The sequence below is a fragment of the Neoarius graeffei genome, chromosome 25, assembly GCF_027579695.1.
Source record: "Neoarius graeffei isolate fNeoGra1 chromosome 25, fNeoGra1.pri, whole genome shotgun sequence".
NCBI lineage: Eukaryota > Metazoa > Chordata > Actinopteri > Siluriformes > Ariidae > Neoarius > Neoarius graeffei.
In genome coordinates, this window is record NC_083593.1 from 6587933 (window position 1) to 6612293 (window position 24361).

General features: G+C 42.2%; 1 protein-coding gene across 1 annotated transcript in view; it reads left to right on the plus strand.

The window, feature by feature from the left end:
* Positions 1-24361, plus strand: part of sez6a (seizure related 6 homolog a) — a 228112-nt gene that overhangs the window by 75816 nt on the left and 127935 nt on the right. Inside the window, exon 2 of the mRNA XM_060909600.1 lies at positions 23313-23951. Within this exon, the coding sequence (XP_060765583.1) occupies positions 23313-23951 (639 nt within the window). The remainder of the gene's footprint in view (positions 1-23312; positions 23952-24361) is intronic.

The following is a 24361-nucleotide window of genomic DNA, read 5'->3' on the forward strand; positions in this document are numbered from 1 at the left end:
TCTCTCTCTCTTTTTCTCTCCTGGCTGTCCGTCTCCCTCCCTCTCTCTCTCTCTCTCTCTCTCTACTGGCTGTCCATCCGCCTGTCCGTCTCTCTCTCTACTGGCCGTTTGTATCTCTCTACTGTTCGTCTGTCCCTCTCTACTGTCTCTATTGTCCATCTATCCGTCTGTCTCTGTCTCTCTCTGCTGTCTGTCTACAGTCTCAGTCTGTCTGCCTCCCTCTTTCTCCCTCTCCAGATCTTTCCATTTCCGCTCCACTGCTTTCGCTACAGCTTCATGACAGGCCAGAGAGAAAACGCTGGATCATTCCTCATCAGTAATGATATCATCACCGTCCAACCCCACCCTCATCCACGGTCTTCTCTACGGCCAAGCAGCCAGCAAATTGATTCAGATTGCGTGCACCTCAACACAGGTGTAGGATCCGAGGCTATTGAAGCTAACGACATTTATTTATTGCCAATCAGCATGTAATTTTCTCCCTGGCAACAATAAAGTGCAGATTCTGACAACCACTGTGGGTGAAATATGGAGATTTTTTTTTGGGGGGGGGGGGGGGGGGGGGGAAGCTTGATTTCCATTTTTCTCTCCATGTTGCAAATCTCCTGCAGCACAGTACACCAGGGTGTGTGTGCCAGCACAACTCGACCTTTCCTTGATCAGAAACTATAGCTTGTAACAGTAAATTGCTGGTCTGCGATACGTGGTCACACGACCTCATTTGTAATGATGGATATAAACGCTAATGAAAGCAGGTCGAGTCGTTAATGATGTTTAAAGGGACGTCTCACTGCTTTGGAGCTGAAGTTCAGAGTTGATTCAAAATGCCATGGCGACATCACGTGATGGTGGTGCAAAGACAAAAAACATCTTCAAGAGCTTACAAGCTTGCAGTCTCTGTTGGAAGGGTATCATCTTTTGGAATGCGGACGAGTGCTCCAGGACTGCAGGTGGCGCTGTTAAAATTTCATGATCATTTCCACGAATACAGGACGAACACTGCGGCTCATCCAAGTCGATCTTGGAATTGTTACACGAACTTGGAGCAATGGATGTAACTTTTTCCACTCAAGTTGTTGCTGATCTCATTTGGAATGAAAAAAAAAAAAAAACTTGTACGATAAAGTAATACAAAATAGAAGAATTTGGACCCCACTGGATATTTGGTGTGAACCTAGATTGCTTAAAATTATTTTTACCCATTGCTTTTCACCCAATTTCTTCCAATATCAGGGTCGTTACTTTTGGGTTTCATTTACTTATTTTACGAATCGATATTATGAACTTCTAAATACGAAGGTCGGATGTTGTGTGCTACCCTTTTGAAAATCTTGCGTTTTTAGATTTTTATTTTTTTTTGGCCATCTTGACACGAAGCCCGAGAGTCAGAGCTCAGCAATAAAAACGGACAAATTTCTCCATCTCCGTTAGTTCCTTGTCAAAAATCGAGCGACTGTGACTCAGTGGAACAACAGGATTCAACAGAAATGAAGAGGAAATTATGCTAAAAACATGACAATAGTCGTAATTTATCCATTTAGACTGGTCGAAGTGATGAGCCCTGGCACTCTCCCCATTCCAACACTTGTGATCCTGCTTTGATATTTATATTTTGAACAGGGCTTTGAACCAGAATTTTTTTCCTATTGGTTCGTTCCGAACAGAAACGGAATTTTAACGTTTCCGGTTTGGGGTTCCACCATTAAATAGACGTTCCCGAACCGATTAGAACAAAAAAATTTCATTCCCGGAACGGTTAATTACGTTCCCTGTCAGCTGTTTAACAAATGGCTATAAAATTATGTCTCTGTCTCATCCAGCTTAAGCCAAATGTAGGCTAATTCTATTACAACCTTCATTAAATAAGACAAGAAATAATTCAAAACAATTATTATTTCAAATGTTGGCGATTTGGATTCTCAGTATGTCTTCCCATCTACACAAACAGAAAAAGTGCCAAAAATGAAAGATAATTCGTTTAGTGTGTTACCAAAGGCTAGTCAGGCCCTATAGAGGGCTACCGCATGACGTCACCACGCCGCGCGATTTTGTTAGGCACCATATTGGAAGACCAAGTACACATCTATGCAAGTACATACATACATAAAACAAACTACACCTGAAATGTAGCCAGGGCCGGTTCTGCCCTAATCTGGACCCGGGTGCAACATCGCGCAACCCCCCCAAAAAAAAAAAAAAAAAAAAAACACCAGTCTAAAATCAGGACAACCATCACATAACTATAAACATTTTAGATCAACTATTTTAACTAAATGGGCTATAATAAATAAGCCTGCAGGCAGCCACGGTGGGCTGCCTCAGAAAACTAACCATTTGTCCTACCTTAAAACTCGTTTTGCATTTTCTGCCTCCTTTTTTGTATTTTCGACCCTCCGTTTATTTTCTTTCCTTTTCTGAAAACCCGATTTGTGTCCAGACATTTTGTTCTGCTACCAACGAACTAACTCGTCAGGTCTCGTCTCTCGAGCCCGCGATGATTCCCGTGGGAAGGGCAACAATTGATACATTTTTACAAACAGCCAATAGGGAGGTTGCAACGTTCAGGCTCTTCTTTGCTCAGACACTCAGTAATGCACTTACTCACTTATTATCACGTGGAGACGTGATAGTAGTCCACCTTCCCGCTCTCTCCATTCAGTCAGCGAACGTCACACAGGACGTGAACCCCAGTGGGTCATAGAAACTTGCGCAGGAGGAGAATGGCTTTTTTATTTGTAGGCTACGGAAACTTTGAGGAACGAAATAAAAACCGGTATTAACCGGTTACCATTATTTTTAATAAGCGTTTCTGTTCCGGAACATAAAAAATAATAAAGTTTCTGGTTTCGTTTCTGTTCCATGTGAAATAGAAAAAGTTCCCGGTTTTCGTTTTCGTTCCTTGAACCGGTTCAAAGCCCTGATTTTGAATGATTTTTTCCCCCCCATTTTGTTTTCATTGTTTTTCCCCCAAAACATTTCTCACGGTCGTATTATTAGCTCCGTCACCTTTACGTTATGAGGAAAATTCATGACTTGATGTGGATGTAAACAAGATGAAAAAAGGAATCGCATGTCAATTCATTCACTAAGTTCTGCCTTTTACCAAACCACGTCATTAGATTAGATTGGATAGAACTTTATTGATCCCTTTGGGCGGGTTCCCTCAGGGAAATTAAAATTCCAGCAGCATCATTACAGGATAAACAGAGAATAGAAAATAGAGAAAACTTCTAGATAAATTAAAGTATTTACATATACAAATATAAAAGAGAATAAGATATGGGAAAAGAAAAGTCCAGCAGCAGAGGTCTTGCACATTTAAATTGCACATTGTCCAGTATTGCTTTTTGTCAGGCTAGGCTACTGCTCCTTCCCGTCGTCCTGTTCCCCCTCCTCCCCCCCAGAGAGGAGTTGTACAGTTTGATGGCGTGAGGGACAAGAGAGTTTTTAAGTCCGTTCGTCCTGCACTTGTGAAGGAGCGTCACTGAACAGGCTCCTCTGGTTGCTGATGACGGTGTGCAGAGGGTGACTGGCATCGTCCATGATGTTCAATAGTTTGTCCATAGTCCTCTTCTCTGCCACCGTCACCAGAGAGTCCAGCCCGCCTGATCAGTTTGTCCAGCCTGGACGAGTCCTGGATGTCATGTCCTCCCACTTCATTTTTCTAATTAAGCAATAAACAAAGCACATCTACTTTTATCCAAGATCTTCAGTTCATTACTACACTGACAAGTGTCGCTCATCTCCTTCACCATCACTCCGTCTGTAAAACTTCAGACGGACAGACGGCGGGGGAAGGGATTGTTACATTGCCGTTACAGATTAGACATGTGGAAGGTGCCTACTGATTTTTTTTTTTTCACCCTCTTCAGAATAATAAGATAACGAAGGCCCAGATATCTGGAGCGTAATGCCAGTGAGAGGCCTCACTCCAGCCCAGCTCGACCAGCAGATTAGTGCTCTCATCACGTAAAAAGTGCCATTGATGAGCGCATTGATATGCAGCCAGCGCGGCAGCTCGACCAGCTGCCATATAATGAAGAAATTCCCATTCTGCCGCTCAGGCCTGATCCATGCATGCATAAGTGTGGAAAAGTATTCTAACCTAGCTACGTCCTAAACCATTTCATCTGGAGGAGAGGACGTGGTGAGGGAGGTTTTTCTCCACAGGCCTTTTCTGAAATGGGGCATAACTGAATTAAAGTAACCGAGATGAATTAGGAGTCTTGGCACGGTCTGAAAGAAAAGCACACCAGGATTGCAGTGTGCTAGAAACGAGTGAAAAAGTCTTCAATTATGCCTTTCATCATAGGTGTAAAACTATTAATCATACAAACCCGGACACGTTCCGTAAACAGTAAATACCATCCTTCATCCCAAGTCAATCATGCTGTGTCCCTTTCAAATAGTAATTACGGTAAACAGAAAAGTTCTGCTCGTCTTTAGCCACCAATTACATTCAGATCATACACAACATGGTTTATCCTTTGGAGTTTATTTGCTAAGGTGGTTGACTTCGAATTTCACCTCTAAAGGAAATCAGAACTGAGAAAGCCAACCAGCGTCACTACGGGTAGAATTTTTCACAAGTGGAATCTCAATAATTGATCGCTCATGACACGTTATGGTTGCAGTGTAGCAGGCTTAACCAAATTACCCCCAATAAACACCCATTCGAGAGGACATTTAGGGCGTAAAAATCACTTGAAATAGCTGCCATTGATAGGCTGTGGTCTGAGCCAAAGGAAAACCCACCTGGTCTTTTTCTAATCTTCAGCCATCCAGTTTCAGTGAACCTCTGCCCACTGGAATGAAAGCTGAGGTCACCTTCTGACCCATCAGCCTACAGGTTTGATGTGTTGCGAAATGCTTTTCAGCTCACCATGTTTGTAAAGAGTTATTTGATCAAATCAAATCAATCTGGCCTCTCCTCCTCCTCTAACCTCTGTGACGGAGTGCCATCACTACAGTAGAGTATGTGCTCTGACTGCCATACCAACGAGCCTGGCTCTTTGGTGTTGTGGTCAGGGTGCAGATTTAAGAAGAAACCTTTATTATTATTCGTCACATGCACACTTCAAGCACAGTGAAATTCATCCTCTGAAGCAGTGAACACACACTCAGAGCAGTGGGCAGCCACACCAGAGCACCCGGGGAGCAATCAGGGGTTAAGTACCTTGCTCAAGGGCACCTCAGCCCAAGGCCGCCCCACGTCAACCTAACTGCATGTCTTTGGATTGTGGGGGAAACCGGAGCACCTGGAGGAAACCCATGCAGACACGGTGAGAACATGCAAACTCCACACAGAAAGGCCCTCGCCGGCCGCTGGGTTCGAACCCGGAACCTTCTTGCTGTGAGGCGACCGTGCTAACCACTACACCACCGTGCCGCCCTGTAGACCTGGGTTCAGGACGGGATGGGGTGGCTGTTCTCTCGCTTCGCTGCAGATGGTGTCAGAAGTGGGATGGTTTTCCAGGGGGCCATCGGGGGCGTGAGGGACCCCAGAGATGGATGAAGCACGAGTATGTGGGGCACCCTGGTATGGGAGAAGCATGGCTGAGGGATGCCTGTGTGCGTGAAGAGCACAGGTGTGCCTCCCAAAGGGGAGAGCAGTGTGATTGAGTGCCCGTCACTACAGTTGAGTATGTGCTCCGACTATCATACCAACGAGCCTGGCTCTTTGGTGTTGTGGTGAGGGTGCAGATTAGGCACCCTGTAGACCTGGGTTCAGGGCGGGATGGGGCGGCTGTTCTCTCGCTTCGCTGCAACCTCTTTCATCAACAAGGTTTCCGTCTCCAAAACTGGATGTTTTGTGTTTTACGCGCCATTCGGTCTAAACGTTAAACTGTTGGATGTGAAAATCTCAGGACATCAGCATTTCCTGGAATAATAATGAAACCAGCCAAATATTACCCCCAACTACACGACACACAGAGTATGCATCCTCAATATAAATTAAAATACAAATTAATTTTGTCTGAGGTGTAAAAGGACAATTAATACTGTCTGAGCTGTGATTATTTTTCTTGTAAAGCCAGATCAGAAGGAGATGCACGGAGATACGGGAGCTTCTTATCAAGGTCATGGGAAACGCTGTGGAGTTGCTTTCAGTATCGTTCCTGGAAAACGGTGCACGAGCAAGGGTCAGAGAGCTCTCGAAAAAGGACGCTTCCCTCCATGTTAACTACCGTACTTCCCAGTTTAGTCAGGTCCCCCCCGAGTGCAAAATCGGACAATGCCATTACACCCACTGCTGGTTTCGCCTCACCGCGTTATTCATTTTACTGGAAGACATGCTGCTTAAATGTCACAGCTGTTCACTCTGTCTGCCTGCTAACAACCTGCCGCCTTGATTCCCCCCCCCAACATAGTAGCACATCTTTCTGGCAGTCAAGCATCTTCATCCGGCTATTTTCATCTGCTGATAAGGAAACGGACAAAAACCGAACAACAAAACAAACGTAAAATGTAAAGGGTTCTATAACTCAGCCCTGATGAAACCTTGAATCTATTTCATCAGATTTTTCCAGCACCATCATCTTTTGATCTTAAATCTAAACGCTTTCAGTGGACAGCAAAAACAAGAGACCTGGTCTTGCTGTTCCAGTACTTTCGGAAGAGGCTGCACGTTTCCGAATGCAGTCACCTTGATCGAGTTCCTTTCCGAAAAACACCGTAACATCTACTATTCACTCCAGATCACTGGAGGTGTCGCGTTTGTGTGTTTGACAAAATAAAGCAGGCGGAAAAGGTTCCTTTCCCATCAGAGTGCATCAACAAGACCTTTGGCTGTGATTAATGTTTGCTCTGCAGTCTATATCTTAGTGGCTCTAAATGGAGCTTGCCATGATTTCAGACCTCGCTTAATCTTTATTTATTTATGTTTAAAAGAAAGAACTCTTTCATAGCTTCAATACAGCCAGCAACCTTGGTTTTTTTTAGTCCGTGTTAAATGGTGTTCAGTGGAAGAAATGATTTCAGGTTGCTGGAGTGAGGCTAGATGTCAGGGATAATTCTTTTTAGCCAAAGTAAAAACATTTAAATCATAAAATAGGAAATGTGCAGTGGCATAAACTCTCCGACGTGGCAGAGAAGTTATATTCACAACTAATATATTCGAAGCCAGCATGTGTCAAGACTTAATTCAGTATAATTAAAATCCACTGAAGGTTTCTTTTATATGCAAATTAAAATTTAAAAAAAAAAAAATGTACTTTCATTTCATAACATGAATAATAGGACAATAGTACACCCGTTCATTTGAAATAGACCAATTACCTTTTTTTAAGATATTACTTTACAAACGATAAGATTTTGGTGCATTTTCTTAAGCACTGTTCAAATCCTCCTGTTGTGAAAAAGTTTGTACACCCCAGGGAGCCTTCAGGATTGGTGCATGATTTTTTTGCTCCTAAATTGTAATCTGAAATTAAAGGATTTTGGTGATTCCCAATCATTTCTCAAGTTACAATTATTAAAACTTTTTATTCCTATTACTGCATTTAAAAAAAAAAAAAATCCAGGCATTACTGTAAATAGGTATGCAATCTACAGAATGATGGATCTTATTTAAAAGATTTAAATAGATCTTAAAGGAGAACCGAAGGCAAATTTATCACCAAAATTCTATTTCTCATTTTATTAACCTCCTAGGGCCTAGCGGTCACATACGTGGACAGCACTTTTTAGAAATTCAGAACAAGAATCCACATATGTGGACATACTTTTTCTCAAAAAGTACATCTTATCAAAGATGATGCTTAGTTTTTATTCTAATCAGGTTCCAATAAGCCCAAATAGCAAAAAGAAATAAAAAATGCATGTAAAAAAAACAGCTTGGGTCTTAGGAGGTTAAATATAGGAATGTATTTGGCGGCACGGTGGTGTAGTGGTTAGCGCTGTCGCCTCACAGCAAGAAGATCCGGGTTCGAGCCTCGTGGCCGGCGAGGGCCTTTCTGTGTGGAGTTTGCATGTTCTCCCCGTGTCCGCGTGGGTTTCTTCCGGGTGCTCCGGTTTCCCCCACAGTCCAAAGACATGCAGGTTAGGTTAACTGGTGACTCTAAATTGACCGTAGGTGTGAATGTGAGTGTGAATGGTTGTCTGTGTCTATGTGTCAGCCCTGTGATGACCTGGCGACTTGTCCAGGGTGTACCCCGCCTTTCGCCCGTAGTCAGCTGGGATAGGCTCCAGCTTGCCTGCGACCCTGTAGAACAGGATAAAGCAGCTAGAGATAATGAGATGAATGAGATGAGGAATGTATTTTTGATAGCCATTTTGTCACTGCTATAGCAAGTTATGAGTGTTTGAAATACGCTCTGTAATATATCAGTCCATATGTCAAAGCAACGGTCGTAAACGAGATTCGTCGAGACCTGTGCGAGACATCGTAGGACGGAAGTAAAACGTACAGCGGAAATCAAAAAGTGACCGACATCTGCCAACATTGTCAAAAGACGCGCGCACCCTCTTTTGAGTGCTGATGTAATCAAGCCGGAAGTTTTGTTTGTTTTGATAGCAAATCAAGAAAAGTTTGAAGAAAGTAGGCGGTAATCGCCATTTATACTCGTTTTTGTGCAATATTTTGTTTGGAAAACAGTTTTCAAAATGGCAGCACTGACACCTGGCTGACACTTCACATTTCGAAGTCTCGCACAAGTCTCGTGAAGATCGTGCGGGTAACCGACGCCTGCCGTGGTTACTGAAAACGTAATTGAATAACACGTTTAGAAATAAAGCAAGTTTAGAAATGACTTCAGTTCTCCTTTAAAGAATCAATATGGTTCCAAGATGGTCATAGCCAGGGGTGGTGGTGGGAACGTGCTCCCACTGCCTATAAAGTGCTCCCACATGGCATATGCCTCAAACAGTCTCTGACAATCCAGTCCAACTCCTGGCCTGCTCATACAGCTTTGTCTCTATGCCCGGCGGAACTGCTTCTACTGACAGGAGAAGGGGTGAGGGCAAATTCTCTGGCACCTTAGAGCCAGTTGCTTCGGGTAGGTGGAGCTCATCAGCCTGGGAAGGCAGCCCATCTAGGAGAAGGAAGACTCGGACTTCAAACCTCGTGGCTGTATCCAGTCATGGAAAAGGCTTCAGGAGTAAACCTCAAGGAGAAATCCGGAGCAGGGGTGGGGAACATCTCCAAAACTATGGTGGGACGGCATGGAAATGAAACTGGTCACCTGATGGTGGGTCACTGCTTAGCGGTTTGTGTACTTCAGGGAACATTATTTAGTTAGTTATGGCTGGGTTCTTGCCCAAACTGATAACCACATCAGTTTTTCTCTGGCGAATCAGACACAAGGTGGTCTATTTCACCACTCTTGCTGGAGCAGTTGGGGGTTAGGTGCCTTGCTCAAGGGCACTTGAGCCAGTCCTGCTGGTTCAGGGAATCAAACCAGCGACCTATTGGTCCCAGAGTTGTTTTGGCCATGGCTTCCCCCAACATCGTAAAAGGACTCTGCTCTCTAACGACAGTTTATTCCTGTGGGTAAAGAAATGGACATACTGAAACCAGGTCAACTAGTGCTTTCTTCCTGTAAATGTCATATCATTTGATACACGCTATGGCTACCACCTACCGTACACAGCACAACCCAACACAAAGAGTCACTTTAAGATATTTTTACAAAACGAGATGAAACTTGCCATCTGCCTTCACCAGAATGGTTGGACGGTCCTGATCATGAGGTGACGACTTTTTTACTTACACTACACAGATCATCACAACTAGTTCCCTACTATCTAATCGTTATGATTTTTTTTAATGTAAGAAGTAGTTCTTTCATCTCCAGTGTTAGCGCTTTGCTTCCACCATGGGAAAGTCTTCAGGAAGTGAGAACAGGAAAATAACTCTTTTCGACATCCCACACTTCGGGACATGCCATTATTGTAAAATAATCAGAGTGGTAACAGAAGCTTTGCTTCATGTCAGACCACATCGCACCATCGTCGTCAATTATGTTCCGACAAGCAGCACACCCCATATCATGTTTTCTTCCTCACACCTCATACTTAACCCAGTGAATACAAATGAAACGTTTGCCAAATTCCCTAATAAATATGTCTTGACACTGCTCTTCTGCTCACCAACACCCTCGCTACTCTGACATGGCTGGCCCCCCACCATCTCGCTTGTGTGTCAGAGCTTCAAATGAAGCCCTCGCTCTGGGAGATCTCACTCATTCGCCATGTGTGTCAATTCTGTCCTTTCATCTCCTCCTGTGTGCAGTGTTCTGCCATCCTGAGCCATGTTAGAACACACCGTTATCCTGAAAACCTGTGCTAATTGAAGTGTCAGAGCACACGAGGGACTGGTGACTGTTTGAACGCCAGGTTGGAGCTGAGAGGCTCGGGGGAAACTTCTCAGGTTGTCGCTTTGAAGTTGTGCACCTAAATAGATGAAGTTTATAAAGTATAATTCCACAGTGCTGTTGAAATCCGATGATTAATTTTCTAGAACAGGAGCTTTCTAAAGACCAATAATAATAATAATCTAAGACTAATATTATTCAAAAATGTGTTCTATGCGGCGCTTTCACCATACTGTCAAGAGACATTTATTTAACAATTATGGAAGAGTCGCCAGCATCGGTGCATTGTAACAGTACGTGTTCCACCACACGCAAGTCTTTCGGCCAATCGTTCACTCTGGTCCAACACATTAGAATGTGCTCTTCTTGGAAATTAATTCCCTTCATGGTGGTAATAGTAACTTCATTGTGTTTTATTCCTTACGTACTGTTGTTAAACTGGTGCCAATGAGGTCTGCTGATTTCCTTTCCTGCTTCCTCAGCCAACCTTTCAACAAATTAGCAGCCTTCCATGACAATAATATGACTGTATTAGATAGGAAAAACAATAAATGTGTAGTAATGGAATGAAAAACACCATTCAAGGTCATATCTGTGACAAATCTCAGTCATCCAGATACATAGTAATCTGTGGTTGGTTGAAGAGAGCAACTGGACTTGCTTGAAGATTCTTGAAAACGTTTCGCCTCTCATCCTAAAGACATCCTCAGTTCTGTCTGACTAAAGGGAGTATCCAGTATTTATCCTCTCATGGATCATCATAGAATCCGAATCAGAATGCTGATGGCTGCATTGTAGGTGCAAGTCCAGTTGCTCTCCAACCAACCACAGATTACTATGTACCTGGATGACTGAGATTCGTCACAGATACGTTTCTACGCACTTTGGGATGAGATCCCTTCGACTGGTGCGGGAGTATGAGAGGACTTCCAGAAAACTGGCAGACATCGTAGCCAGAGAGGATCGTTCATTTTTGTCAACCTGGAACGACCATCATTGAACAGAGGTGGGTGTCTATTGCCGCTTTTCCACTACAAACGCAGCTGAGCCGTGCCGTGCTGAGTTGGGCTGAGTCGAGCTGAGTGGGGCTGTTGGAGTTGCATTTCGACTACAACCGCGCTGAACCGTGCTGGCTGGAAGTGGGTGGACACATTGGGTGGAGTTAGCGAAAGTGGGTGGACGTCACGTGATGTCGTTAAGCAGCGCAAACAGTGACATCAGTGATCTTTTAAGCGGTAGTCTCACGACCCGAATAGTAAACAATAAACATGGAGGACATGGAGTTGTTAGTGTTGCTGGTCTTGGTGCTGTGGCTTGTTGTCACCGACAACGCCAACAGATACTGGCAAGAGCGTATAGATGAGGCGAGGCGCATAAGGCTTCAGAAATTCTCATAATTCGTAATTCTTCTTCTTCCGAGTTTACGGTGTTTACAGATCCCAGCATGCTCGTGGGGCATGTGTGGGCATGTGAGGACACTCCTCCTCACCAATCAGTGCACAGGGGAGTGTCTGCTCACGCCCCCAGCCTCACTCGGCTCGCTTTGGCTCGCTTCAGCCCCACTCCAAAACGGTGCGAGTTTTAGGGGCTAAGCAGGGCTGAAGCGAGCCGAGTCGTGCTGTTCTTTGGTAGTCGAAACGCGAGCCGTGTCGGGCTGAAGCGAGCCGAGTCGTGCTGTTCTTTGGTAGTCGAAACGCGAGCCGTGTCGGGCTGAAGTGAGCTGAAAAAGGGTAGTGGAAAAGGGCCATATGACATCTTTTATCAGCCACCTACAATGCAGCCATCAGCATTCTGATTCGGATTCTATGATGATCCATGAGAGGATAAATACTGGATACTCCCTTTAGTCAGACAGAACTGAGGATGCCTTTAGGATGAGAGGCGAAACGTTTTCAAGAATCTTCAAGCAAGTCCAGTTGCTCTCTTCAACCAACCACAGATTACCATTCAAGGTCCTGCAAGACAGGTTGATGGGACAAGATGCCATCACGAGATCCTAAATGGCCATTAAGGAGTCTTCAAATTGCCCCAGGCTTTCTAGAAGGTTGGAAAAATTCAACACCACATCATGCTAAGAGCTCATCGAAACCCTCTCGATTCTACACTGATCCTTACCAGGGTTTCCCAGTTTTGCGAATGTCAGCAATTTGGGAGGGGTTTTTTTTGTTTTTGTTTTATTGTGCTGCCATTCTCCAAAACCAATTATAGCCTCAGGAAGGTTGAGGAAAAAATGAGTAAACACGGAGTAGACTGGATCTAACAGATAGGATATCTTTGGTTACTCTATAGTTTATGATTTGAACATTCTCCCTTACCAACAGTGCCACAGAGAAGGTGTCCTCTTCAGCCAAGTCACACAGATTTAAACCGGCATTTGGCCAACATGCTAATGTTTCTGATTTGCAGATTTCTCCATCAATAACTTGGGGGGGGGGGGGGGGGGGGGCAGGACACGGTACATCCATCTATGTGGTATACATTATTGTGCATTTTTCAGGTGGAAGTTCAAAGGTCTCCATGCTCATCATTTCTCCTTAGTAGCCTACATCACATACAGCATCAATTACTTCCCAAAACAAGGAAGTAATCCTTCAAGTCTATGGTTACTGGCTTTATGTTGATGAAGAGGGGAAAAGTTTTTCCCCTTTTTCTCAGACAGGAGATACACTACCGTTCAAAAGTTTGGGGTCACCCAGACAATTTTGTGTTTTCCATGAAAAGTCACACTTTTATTTACCACCATAAGTTGTAAAATGAATAGAAAATATAGTCAAGACATTTTTCTGGCCATTTTGAGCATTTAATCGACCCCACAAATGTGATGCTCCAGAAACTCAATCTGCTCAAAGGAAGGTCAGTTTTATAGCTTCTCTAAAGAGCTAAACTGTTTTCAGCTGTGCTAACATGATTGTACAAGGGTTTTCTAATCATCCATTAGCCTTCTGAGGCAATGAGCAAACACATTGTACCATTAGAACACTGGAGTGAGAGTTGCTGGAAATGGGCCTCTATACACCTATGGAGATATTGCACCAAAAACCAGACATTTGCAGCTAGAATAGTCATTTACCACATTAGCAATGTATAGAGTGGATTTCTGATTAGTTTAAAGTGATCTTCATTGAAAAGAACAGTGCTTTTCTTTCAAAAATAAGGACATTTCAAAGTGACCCCAAACTTTTGAACGGTAGTGTATGCATACTATAGATTTGTACCCAGGAACTGCTGTGACAATCAAAGACTGCCCCACGTTCATCCCAGTCGAGTAAAAATTTCTTCCATTTGTTGTCTCGGAGATTTTCTTTATCTGCATTGACAATTCTGTAAAGCTGCTTTGTAACTCTCTTTGTTAAACTGAAAACTTGAGCAAAAAGTACACCAAGTACAGAAAATAACTGACAGTAGCATGTCAGATGTAAGCGAGAAGAGTCCTTGATTACCACATACTCGGTACTTCACATTCATTCAACGCTGGAGCCAGCAGAAGTGGGTGACGTGTTGCGCCATATGCATTGTGTGCAGCGAACACACAGCAGCCAGGAATTTGTTAAGGTTCACCTCCAAAACGAAGTTGCTCATAAAAACGACAACCTTTTCTGGTTCTAACTGTACCAATTAGGACCATGTACACCTTTCTATTTTGTGCTATAGGGGAGAGGGGGGTAAATTGAGCCAGTGGGTAAGTTGACCCACCCCCTGTATTAAGGCACTGGTACACCTTTAGAGTCATGTGATCAGAAATTCTACAATCACCATTCATTTGCTGTTCCATGTGAAGGAGAGATGTCCATGCTTGCGTGGTAAGTATGTTTTTTTCACAAAAATACATTTTTTGTTTGTCAAAGTAAATTTTTTACACATCAGATATAAAGGGTATTTTGCTAAAAGCAAATTTATCAAGGTCTAAAAACATATATCATACATGTTGATGGTTAGCTAGTGTATCAAATCATGGTGATAATTTAGCTAAAGATTAGCCTGATTAGCCAGAACAGGATGTTTTTTCCAAAATGGTGACTGTGGGGTAAAGTGAGCCAGTTGCCTTGGGTCAAATTGAGCCACTGGTTCAACTTACCCCACCTTGAGCCACTAGTTATTTTAATCCTAAAAAGTCTGAAAATGGCATTTGTACGATTTCTATGACTTTAAATGAACCAAGCACCAGAGATCTGTTAGTTGGCGACTTTGTTCTTGTTAAGTTTGAAGCCAAAAGCAGAAGCTACAATTACATTGGCATGGTGGAAAAACTAGAGAATGATGAAGTGACTGCAAGGTTTCTGAGAAGAATCCGGGGAAGCACTGCCAATGAGAAACCCACTTTCGCTTTCAAGGAAAATGATGTGGCACTTTTTCCACAAAGTGATGTGCTGAAGAAGTTACCTCAACCTCAAAAGGCAGGAGGAACTGCACGGAGGCAACAGCACTTCATATTTCCTTGTAGCGTTGAAGGTTGGAATGTGGAATAATTAGTTGTTGAGTAAGAAAAACAAAGCCTTGTTCAATAAAGAATGTTAGGTCAAGTTAAAGAATTTTAAAAAGTTAAAGAAGTTAGAAAAGGTTTTGCATACACTGTTATTTTTGTGTCTGCACTGTATTAAAATATTTAGAACAATACCCTTGCATTATCTATTTATTTATTATTTTAAGTAAAGCTCGAGTTTTACACGAGAAAAGCTGCATTGGTCACTTTACCCCCAGGTGGCTCAATTTACCCACTTAGATGGCTCAACTTACCCTTAAGGTGGGGGAAGTTGAGCCATCACACCACTTTTTTTTGATAAGTCATTTTTTCATTATCGTTTGTCATAGATACATACTTGTCATTTCTATTTACAGCACACATCCTGGACTATATGTGGGTGGTTTTGTTTTTGTGCTATAACATTTTTCCTTGCTGAGAAGACAGCATTAGTAAGAAATGGCTCAATTTACCCCACTCTCCCCTAACGTTAGGTAAAAGGTGAGGGGGTCAGCGCACAATTACAGTTATTGATTTTTACTAAAATCACTGTCTCTCTGCAACCGTAAAAGACTTTCAAAATTCCCAAAGTGACTTTTTCTTTGGGTGGGTGCCCTTTAACAGAGAGCAGATTTTAAGGTGAATTGAACCCGTTTGAAATTTTAAGGTTCTACATATGAAGAGTTTGGTTCCAAAAGGCGATAAACGCCAAATTTGAAAAATTGAAACTCCCGCCACCAAACCATCAGCAACTATCGTATCTTACTTGTACCATATTCAGTTTTTGCCAAAACATGATGTCTGCCATTGATTTACACACTGCATTATGGCCTTTCATTCCAAAACGCAACAAGCGCCATCACTGATTTTTCTCAAAACCAGACATATCCATTTGGTCAATCAGAGGCTGCCATTGGCGTGAAGTCTTCTAAGATGGCTGCACCCATGAAGTAGGAAATCGCTTTATCACTTCTCGCATTTATTGGACAATTTCACGCTGAATTATGAATAATTTCCATAAAATGGAAAAAAATTAAATCTTTAAAATAAAATAATCTGTCATGAAAGAACACTTAAATGCACTTTAAATAGAAAGGGATATGTAGCATTTTTTGTGGGGGGGGGGATGATGTGGCGTGGATGTATAGCGACTTGACAAAAAAATAATTACTTGGTTCAGTTAAAAAGTTGTTAATTAGTTCTGGATTTCATTTTTAAAGTTTATCATCATTAAGGAGTTAGTCAATAAATTTTAAAACAGGATACAGTGGTTTTCCTTTTATCACTTCCCGTAATCAGAAAAAGTGATTTTTCTCGAAACAATGGAATAGCGCTCTTCATATACAAGGAATTAAAATAAATAAATAAATAAATAAATAAATAAATAAAGTCTCCTATGGGTCCATGTGGCTACTGCTTATAAATAAAACTGTTTTCTGATCCCGTGTCCATACAGTAAATATAGCACAAATATTTACTCTGAGGCAGTAGCCACAAAAATGAAGCGTAATCCAAAAGTGGAAAAAAAAAAAATCACAGAAGTAAAATATACCAAGTGTCTGTACTTTATTATTCTACTCTTACAGTTTTTGAAACTGAAACCTTTGAACCGAGGCTAATGTACGCATGCTGTCACCATGACCCAAACTCTTATTCCCGGAAATGGCCCGGCGCTAGAGCTCAGTGGTCTCAATACTCTTTTCGACAACTTCCTGTAACAACTCGGAAGTGGCTCACATCACACATGGGACCACTGGCAGGTGGTGGTGAGGAAAGGGGGACGACCTGGAGTAGATTTTAAAATAGGAACACATAATAATCGGTAATAAGCATAAACAAGTCTGAAGCGATTTCTTTAGTCTAGTCATTTATTTCGAATAGTGAACCGAATTGTATACACTCACTGGACATTTTATACTCATTGTTACACTCATTCTTACAACACGACGACAGTGGCTACAGCCTCTATATGAGGTGATTGCCACAAAAACCAAACCCTGGTCATTTCCAAGTCCACCGTTGAGCCATATTGAGTACATGCTTGCTTGAAATCAGGTACTCAATATGATTTCAAGCAAATTAAAGTGCCATTCCACCATTGGATGTATTCTTTGGCATAAAATACAATATATTTGATGACAACATGACTAGACAGAGAAATCTTTTAGCTTCAAATGATATATCAAACATAATTTTTTGACAACGACAAGTATATTAATTTTGCGACCAAAGTCACCTACCCTTTTAATTTCCACGCGGTAGTGAAACGTGATGTCATCGGCAGGTTCCCCTTCTTGTGTACCACGTCACGTGTGACGTGGCACAGATTATCAGCAATAGCGGACAGAACGCAATTTCCACTTGTCGATTGCTGTGCCGATATTCACCGTCGGCCGTCTCCTTTGGGCATCACTTGCTATTTTCCTTCGCTTCTTTTCTGAAGCTGACAATCGCGTTCTATCCGCCATTGCTGATAATCTGTGCCACGTCACACGTGACGTGGTACACAAGAAGGGGAACCTGCCGATGACATCACGTTTCACTACCGCGCGGAAATTAAAAGGGTAGGTGACTTTGGTCGCAAAATTAATATACTTGTCGTTGTCAAAAAATTATGTTTGATATCTCATTTTGAAGCTAAAAGATTTCTCTGTCTAGTCATGTTGTCATCAAATATATTGTATTTTATGCCAAAAAAATACATCCAATGGTGGAATGGCACTTTAAGTTAAATTTACCAACTTAACACCATTCATCTTCATGAGATCTGAAGTGAAAAAAAAAAAAAAGACTTTATCCACATGTATAGCCTGCTGCTTTTCATATTTATGCATGACATTTATTACAGTGTAAATACGGTCATAAAAATGTGCCAATTTCATAAAGACGAGTTCCACTGTGAAGCCCCAGTGTTCCTCCTCCAACTCCATGCTGTGAACCGCACTGCAGTTGCTATGACGCAGAGGTTGCCTGGTCACCGAGAACGAACTGCACATTTGTTTCCAACCAGACCAGCGTGATTGGATCTGCAGTGTGTGCCAGCTATTTGTTCATCAGGAACAAACAAAACCCCACTCCAATTGTTTTCTCACTTTGTATTAGTGAAAAATTGGCAGGATTTTAATGTTGGCAAAGAAAAACAACCATCCGTCTGATTTCATGGAACTGAATTAAAAAAAAAAAAATCAGGTCACTCATCGATGCCTTGTTGCCAGAGCAGGTAGCTTTACTGCTTCACGGTCCCCAATTCGATCCCGAACTCGCGCTACTGTCTGTATGGTGCTCTTCCAGCGTCCATGTGGTTTCCTCACATCTCTGAAAACCATGCCAGCGTGTCCTGTGGCTATGCTACATTGCCCCTTGGTGTAAATGTATGTGCATGATGTCCTGCAGTGGACATACTGTATAGTGGGGTTTGGTGTCTGATGAAAGAAAAGAAACAAGCAGCAGCACACCGTCAATTGCTGAAATGCTCACCTTTCATCACATGATGAAACATAATCCGGCTTTCTCCTGGGTGTATGACAGAGGCGCTCGTTTCTCATAATGAACAATTGGAATGACATTTAGATTTGACACAAAGTGAAGAACGCCATCAATCAGAAAACATTCTTTCTTTCTCGGAGGCCTGCTAATGGAGATTCATATGGAAAAGATGAAAGGCAAATGTGTAATGGTGCATCGCTCACCCCAAAAGGCATTCTCCAAAACCCGAACAATAATTATAGAAATACGCAGCGTCTTGTTGCACTTTAACTTCAGATAATTACTGTCGAGAGGAGTGAGGCTTTTTATTTATTGCCTTGCTTCAGTTCAAAGCCTGGGTGTCGGTAAAAATTACTGCAGAATGAAAAACACCCCCCCCCCCCCCCGATTGAAAACTAACAGTAGCAATGCATCTTATTGAACTAAAATTAAAGCACCCCATTTATTTTCCCCGGCAGCGTTGTGTACATTTGTATGCTACACAGTAGTATTTCAAATCCACGCAGTGTCTCAGATCTTCAGTCTTTCACTGAAGGCTACTTTCAATCCTAATTTCCTGTTATTTCGGTTTTCTTTTTCCTTTATATTCTACTTCCATATACTATTTATTTTCAAATTACAAAATCAATAATGTGGGAAAGTGTACCTTGTGTGCAGATAATTCAGTTCTTTGTAGATAGAGTGCATGCATTTTATTTACATTCAATTCTTGTTTAAAACGGGAAAACGTCAAACGGCAATGGAAATGACTCCATTGACACTAAAACGTACATGTTGGTTCAAATCAGAAAATAGCTGGGTTGGATCCAACGTCACATCCGCCTCATTAGCTATGCAAAACATGAAGTGGTGGTCAGCGATGCTCACTGTTCAAAGCGTTAGCGTCACTGTGGCGCCTTGAGTCATTAAAATGCCCTACACTTGCATTGTTTTGGGCTGCTTGAATTGAACAAACCGTGAAACTGCAAAAAAAAAAAAAAAAAGGTAGAAGAAGAGCAAAGGATTTTCCCAAAAGATGACGAGAAAGACGGCTCTTGAATCTCAAAAAGGGAGTGGACTTCTTTCATTTGGATTTGCAAATGAACGACCTTTCTCACCATTTTCCATTATTTCATGATGTTTTGAAGTTCAGGAGACGCTCAAGTCCTCAGATGCATTTTTGTTTACCGTTTGATCATGCCCGCCATATTGTACATGAACACGTTTATAATATACATAATACCCAGATCTTTAAAGGGGTTTCTGTGGATCTTTGTGAATGATTTACCTGGAGAGAAGACCAGGGAGAATTGAGAACTGAGCAACTGTGGTTTGTTTACACCAGATTCTACAACCCCGATTCCAAAAAAGTTGGGACAAAGTACAAATTGTAAATAAAAATGGAATGCAGTAATTTACAAATCTCAAAAACTGATATTCACAATAGAACACAGACAACATATCAAATGTCGAAAGTGAGACATTTTGAAATTTCATGCCAAATATTGGCTCATTTGAAATTTCATGACAGCAACACATCTCAAAAAAGTTGGAACAGGGGCAATAAGAGGCTGGAAAAGTTAAAGGTACAAAAAAGGAACAGCTGGAGGACCAAGTTGCAACTCATTAGGTCAATTGGCAATAGGTCATTAACACGACTGGGTATAAAAAGAGCATCTTGGAGTGGCAGCGGCTCTCAGAAGTAAAGATGGGAAGAGGATCACCAATCCCCCTAATTCTGCGCCGACAAATAGTGGAGCAATATCAGAAAGGAGTTCGACAGTGTAAAATTGCAAAGAGTTTGAACATATCATCATCTACAGTGCATAATATCATCAAAAGATTCAGAGAATCTGGAAGAATCTCTGTGCGTAAGGGTCAAGGCCGGAAAACCATACTGGGTGCCCGTGATCTTCGGGCCCTTAGACGGCACTGCATCACATACGGGCATGCTTCTGTATTGGAAATCACAAAATGGACTCAGGAATATTTCCAGAGAACATTATCCGTGAACACAATTCACCGTGCCATCCGCTGTTGCCAGCTAAAACTCTATAGTTCAAAGAAGCCGCCGTATTTAAACACGATCCAGAAGCGCAGACGTCTTCTCTGGGCCAAGGCTCATTTAAAATGGACTGTGGCAAAGTGGAAAACTGTTCTGTGGTCAGACGAATCAAAATTTGAAGTTCTTTATGGAAATCAGGGACACCGTGTTGTTCGGACTAAAGAGGAGAAGGATGACCCAAGTTGTTATCGGCGCTCAGTTCAGAAGCCTGCATCTCTGATGGTATGGGGTTGCATTAGTGCATGTGGCATGGGCAGCTTACACATCTGGAAAGACACCATCAATGCTGAAAGGTATATCCAGGTTCTAGAGCAACATATGCTCCCATCCAGACGACGTCTCTTTCAGGGAAGACCTTGCATTTTCCAACATGACAATGCCCAACCACATACTGCATCAATTACAGCATCATGGCTGCGTAGAAGAAGGGTCCGGGTACTGAACTGGCCAGCCTGCAGTCCATTTCTTTCACCCATAGAAAACATTTGGCGCATCATAAAACGGAAGATACGACAAAAAAGACCTAAGACAGTTGAGCAACTAGAATCCTACATTAGACAAGAATGGGTTAACATTCCTCTCCCTAAACTTGAGCAACTTGTCTCCTCAGTCCCCAGACGTTTACAGACTGTTGTAAAGAGAAAAGGGGATGTCTCACAGTGGGAAACATGGCCTTGTCCCAACTTTTTTGAGATGTGTTGTTGTCATGAAATTTAAAATCACCTAATTTTTCTCTTTAAATGATACATTTTCTCAGTTTAAACATTTGATATGTCATCTATGTTCTATTCTGAATAAAATATGGAATTTTGAAACTTCATCATTGCATTCTGTTTTTATTTACAATCTGTACTTTGTCCCAACCTTTTTGGAATCGGGGTTGTAAAACTTGTAGCGTCTTGGCAACCATCTGCGTACAAAAAGCCCAGAAATTCCTACTTCCCCGGGCATAAACGAAACAGGATTTCTCTTGTAGTATCTTGATCCCCAGATCTTTAAGCCAGCCACATATAAAAAAAAGTTGTTTGCCTTCATCTGTGTCCGTGTAGAATGAGGTCTGCAGCACCAGGTAGTTTGAGATGTTGGGGAACTCAACGGATGGAGAATTTTCCAACTCACAGGAAAAGTCCTTCTTTACTCACAACTTTCTGAAGGTATCTTGCGCATGCGTTTGCCTCTCAACTGCGAAAATAGTCGGAGACTGTTTCACTAGCTCTGCGCATAACGCCATCACTTCATTCATTCATTCATTCATCGCAAGTAAACGCACAAGCAAAAAAAGTCACATGACTGAATACAACCTATAAATAGGGAATTAAAATTGAAAACATTTTAATACTTAAACTGGGACCTCTTACGATTTGTCCTCCCACAAATCCTCCATTATTTGTTGTGGCTACTAAATCAAGTCACTAATAATACGAAATCAATAACCAACCAACAGCCCTATTTGGAATGTGCATGTTAAAAGTCGATCCCTGACTAAAAGCAGAACTGGAGGAGGAGGATAAGAGCGAGAGCGTGGATGTGTGCTACGTAGATTCAGCAAGAGAAGAGGTTTGTGAGTCAGTCAACCATGAACAAGATCTTTCAGAACACAGCTGGTCTTTTATTTTAAATGAGAGAAAGGACGGCAAGGGAAACAAATGTTTTTACGAGGCTGGCAATTGGTTCTTGTTATGAGCATCACTTTTTGTGGGAAGCATCCTCATCCTAAGGGCTTCATGATTACATCTCAGCTGCTGCAGGTGCGAATGAAAAATGCTTTCTGGCGTTCACTTACTGCGTTTTTTAATCATGACTCATTCACAGCAAATTCTTCACTTTCTCTAATGGGATGTGGGAGGAGGGCAGGCATTTGTAAAAAAGCGAGGGCCCCCCCCCCAAGGGAATTTTTTTTCCCCCCCGTTTGGAGCATAAAGCCTTTCAACAAGGCTTTCACGTGGCAATCCGTCTACATTTACTGCTTTCTTACTGTGCTGTTCAGTTCTGCTTATTAGTTATGGTTATTATACCTCCTTTTAAATCATAGCCAATCGTGTTGTGTCTCAAAGGCTGCACATTTAGAATTACACATTGAGGATTTGGGTTTACGGATTGTCTTTTAAAACCCACTAAATGAGACAAGGATGATTTGTCCAAGACGTATTGGATTGACATGAGAGCCTCCCTGTAAAAGCTCACAGTGTAGTAAGGATCAAATGCAACAGCTATTATCACATTACGAACTGGGTATTACATCATGGACTTGGCACAGATGCTCAAAACACAAGACCCAAAATGTAATAGCCAAATTATGCTGTGGATTTCAAAACTATTAGTGATAATATACATTTTTATTTTTATATTTTTACCAAGTGCAGAAATACAAAACATCTGTGGTCCAACAGTAGCATTTATGAGGTTAGGCTCCTTGCTACAGTTCTGTATGAGCTATCTGAAAACTACGCTTAAAGAAGCTGCTTATTTTTAAGTAGCAGATATACCATTTTTAGCTCACTATTTGCCTGTTTGTTGCTTGCTGCACATCTGGAAGAAAGGTGCCATCTTGTCCACCAAAATATACTAGAGGAGTTGTGATAAAATTCTCTTCTTTTTCTCTAATTGCCTGCTACACTTATCCTACAAGTGGAATTACAAGACTAATTCTAGCTTGTTAGGAAGCTGGGGTCTGAAGACAGGGTCAGCCATGCTATTGCACCCCTGGAGCACAGAGGGTTAAGGGCCTTGCTCAAGGGCCCCAACAGGGGAATCTAGTCAGTGTCGGGGCTTGACATCTCGACCAGTAACCCTTAACTACTGAGCCACCACTGTCCTCAATTAAAAGGGGTTCAACAGTTTTAATAATAATAATAATAATAATAATAATAATAATAATATCTGAGCTGAGCCAGTGCTGTCCAGTATTAACGGTTAAAACACTTAATCCTATGTAGAGCAATAAAACAAAAAGGTTCACCTGAAATGTTTTGCCACTGGGGTTGAATAAAACCTATTCTGTTGTTTTCAGATGACGGCACTGGACGAGTTGATGGAGGAGAATCAAAACTGGAAGAAGAGATCATCCCCATCACCAGCAAACAGGAGTCCATGAGGGAGCGCTACAAGATTGCAACAGCACTTCCACCAAACTTTAACCACCAACCCAACCTGAAAGGCTTTCTCCTCCATGAGGCTCTGCTCAGGAAGAACTTTGAAGGAGACCAGCAATTCTTCAGAGATAGTGGTCATATGGAGGCTCATCCAACCTCTCCAAGACCATCTTACATAGAACCTGGAGATCAAGTTGGAGCAACTCGTGCGGTTCATCATGAAGATGCACCAGCTTTCTCCGACATCGCTACCACAGTCATGACAACAGTCAGTCCTACTAGTCCTGGGAAACTACTTTCCATAGACCAAAATAGGCCAAGTAAGAAAAGGATAGAAAGCAAGGGAGGTCAAGTGGTCACGGCTACAAGTCCATCAAGAACTGGACAACAAAGAGATTCACCAAAGGCTGAACAGTATCCCAAGCTGGATTTCACAAAAAAAGGACCTCGGCCAGTCGGGAAGAGCTTTATGGATAATCCCACAGACATGGGTGGAGATACAACTATAACAAGCATTATCCACACCACAACAGTAATCAGCACCATGAGAGAACAAGGTATGTATGTTCACACATGCTGGCCATCCTAAGCTTGGGTTGCAGTCTGTGTGGAGTTTTGCATGCTTTCCCTATATCCACACGGGTTCCCTCTGGGTTCTCGGTTTTCCTCCCACTGTCCGAAAACACGCTTGTAGGTGGATTGGATACAAAAATTTGCCCAAAAGTATGAATGAATATGCAAGCATGGTGCCTTGCAACAGACTGCCATCCCATCCAAGGTGCATTTCATTGTGGCCAGTATTCCTGGGATAGGCTCCAGATCCACTGTAACCCCATCAAGATAAGGCGGGTACTGAAGTTGAATGAATGATTTCAGTCTTCCTCAAAGTCTAACAAAAGAGCAAATGCCTGGCTTAGGAAAAAACAATACTTCCACTGCTTCAGTCAATATGAAAATGATACAATAT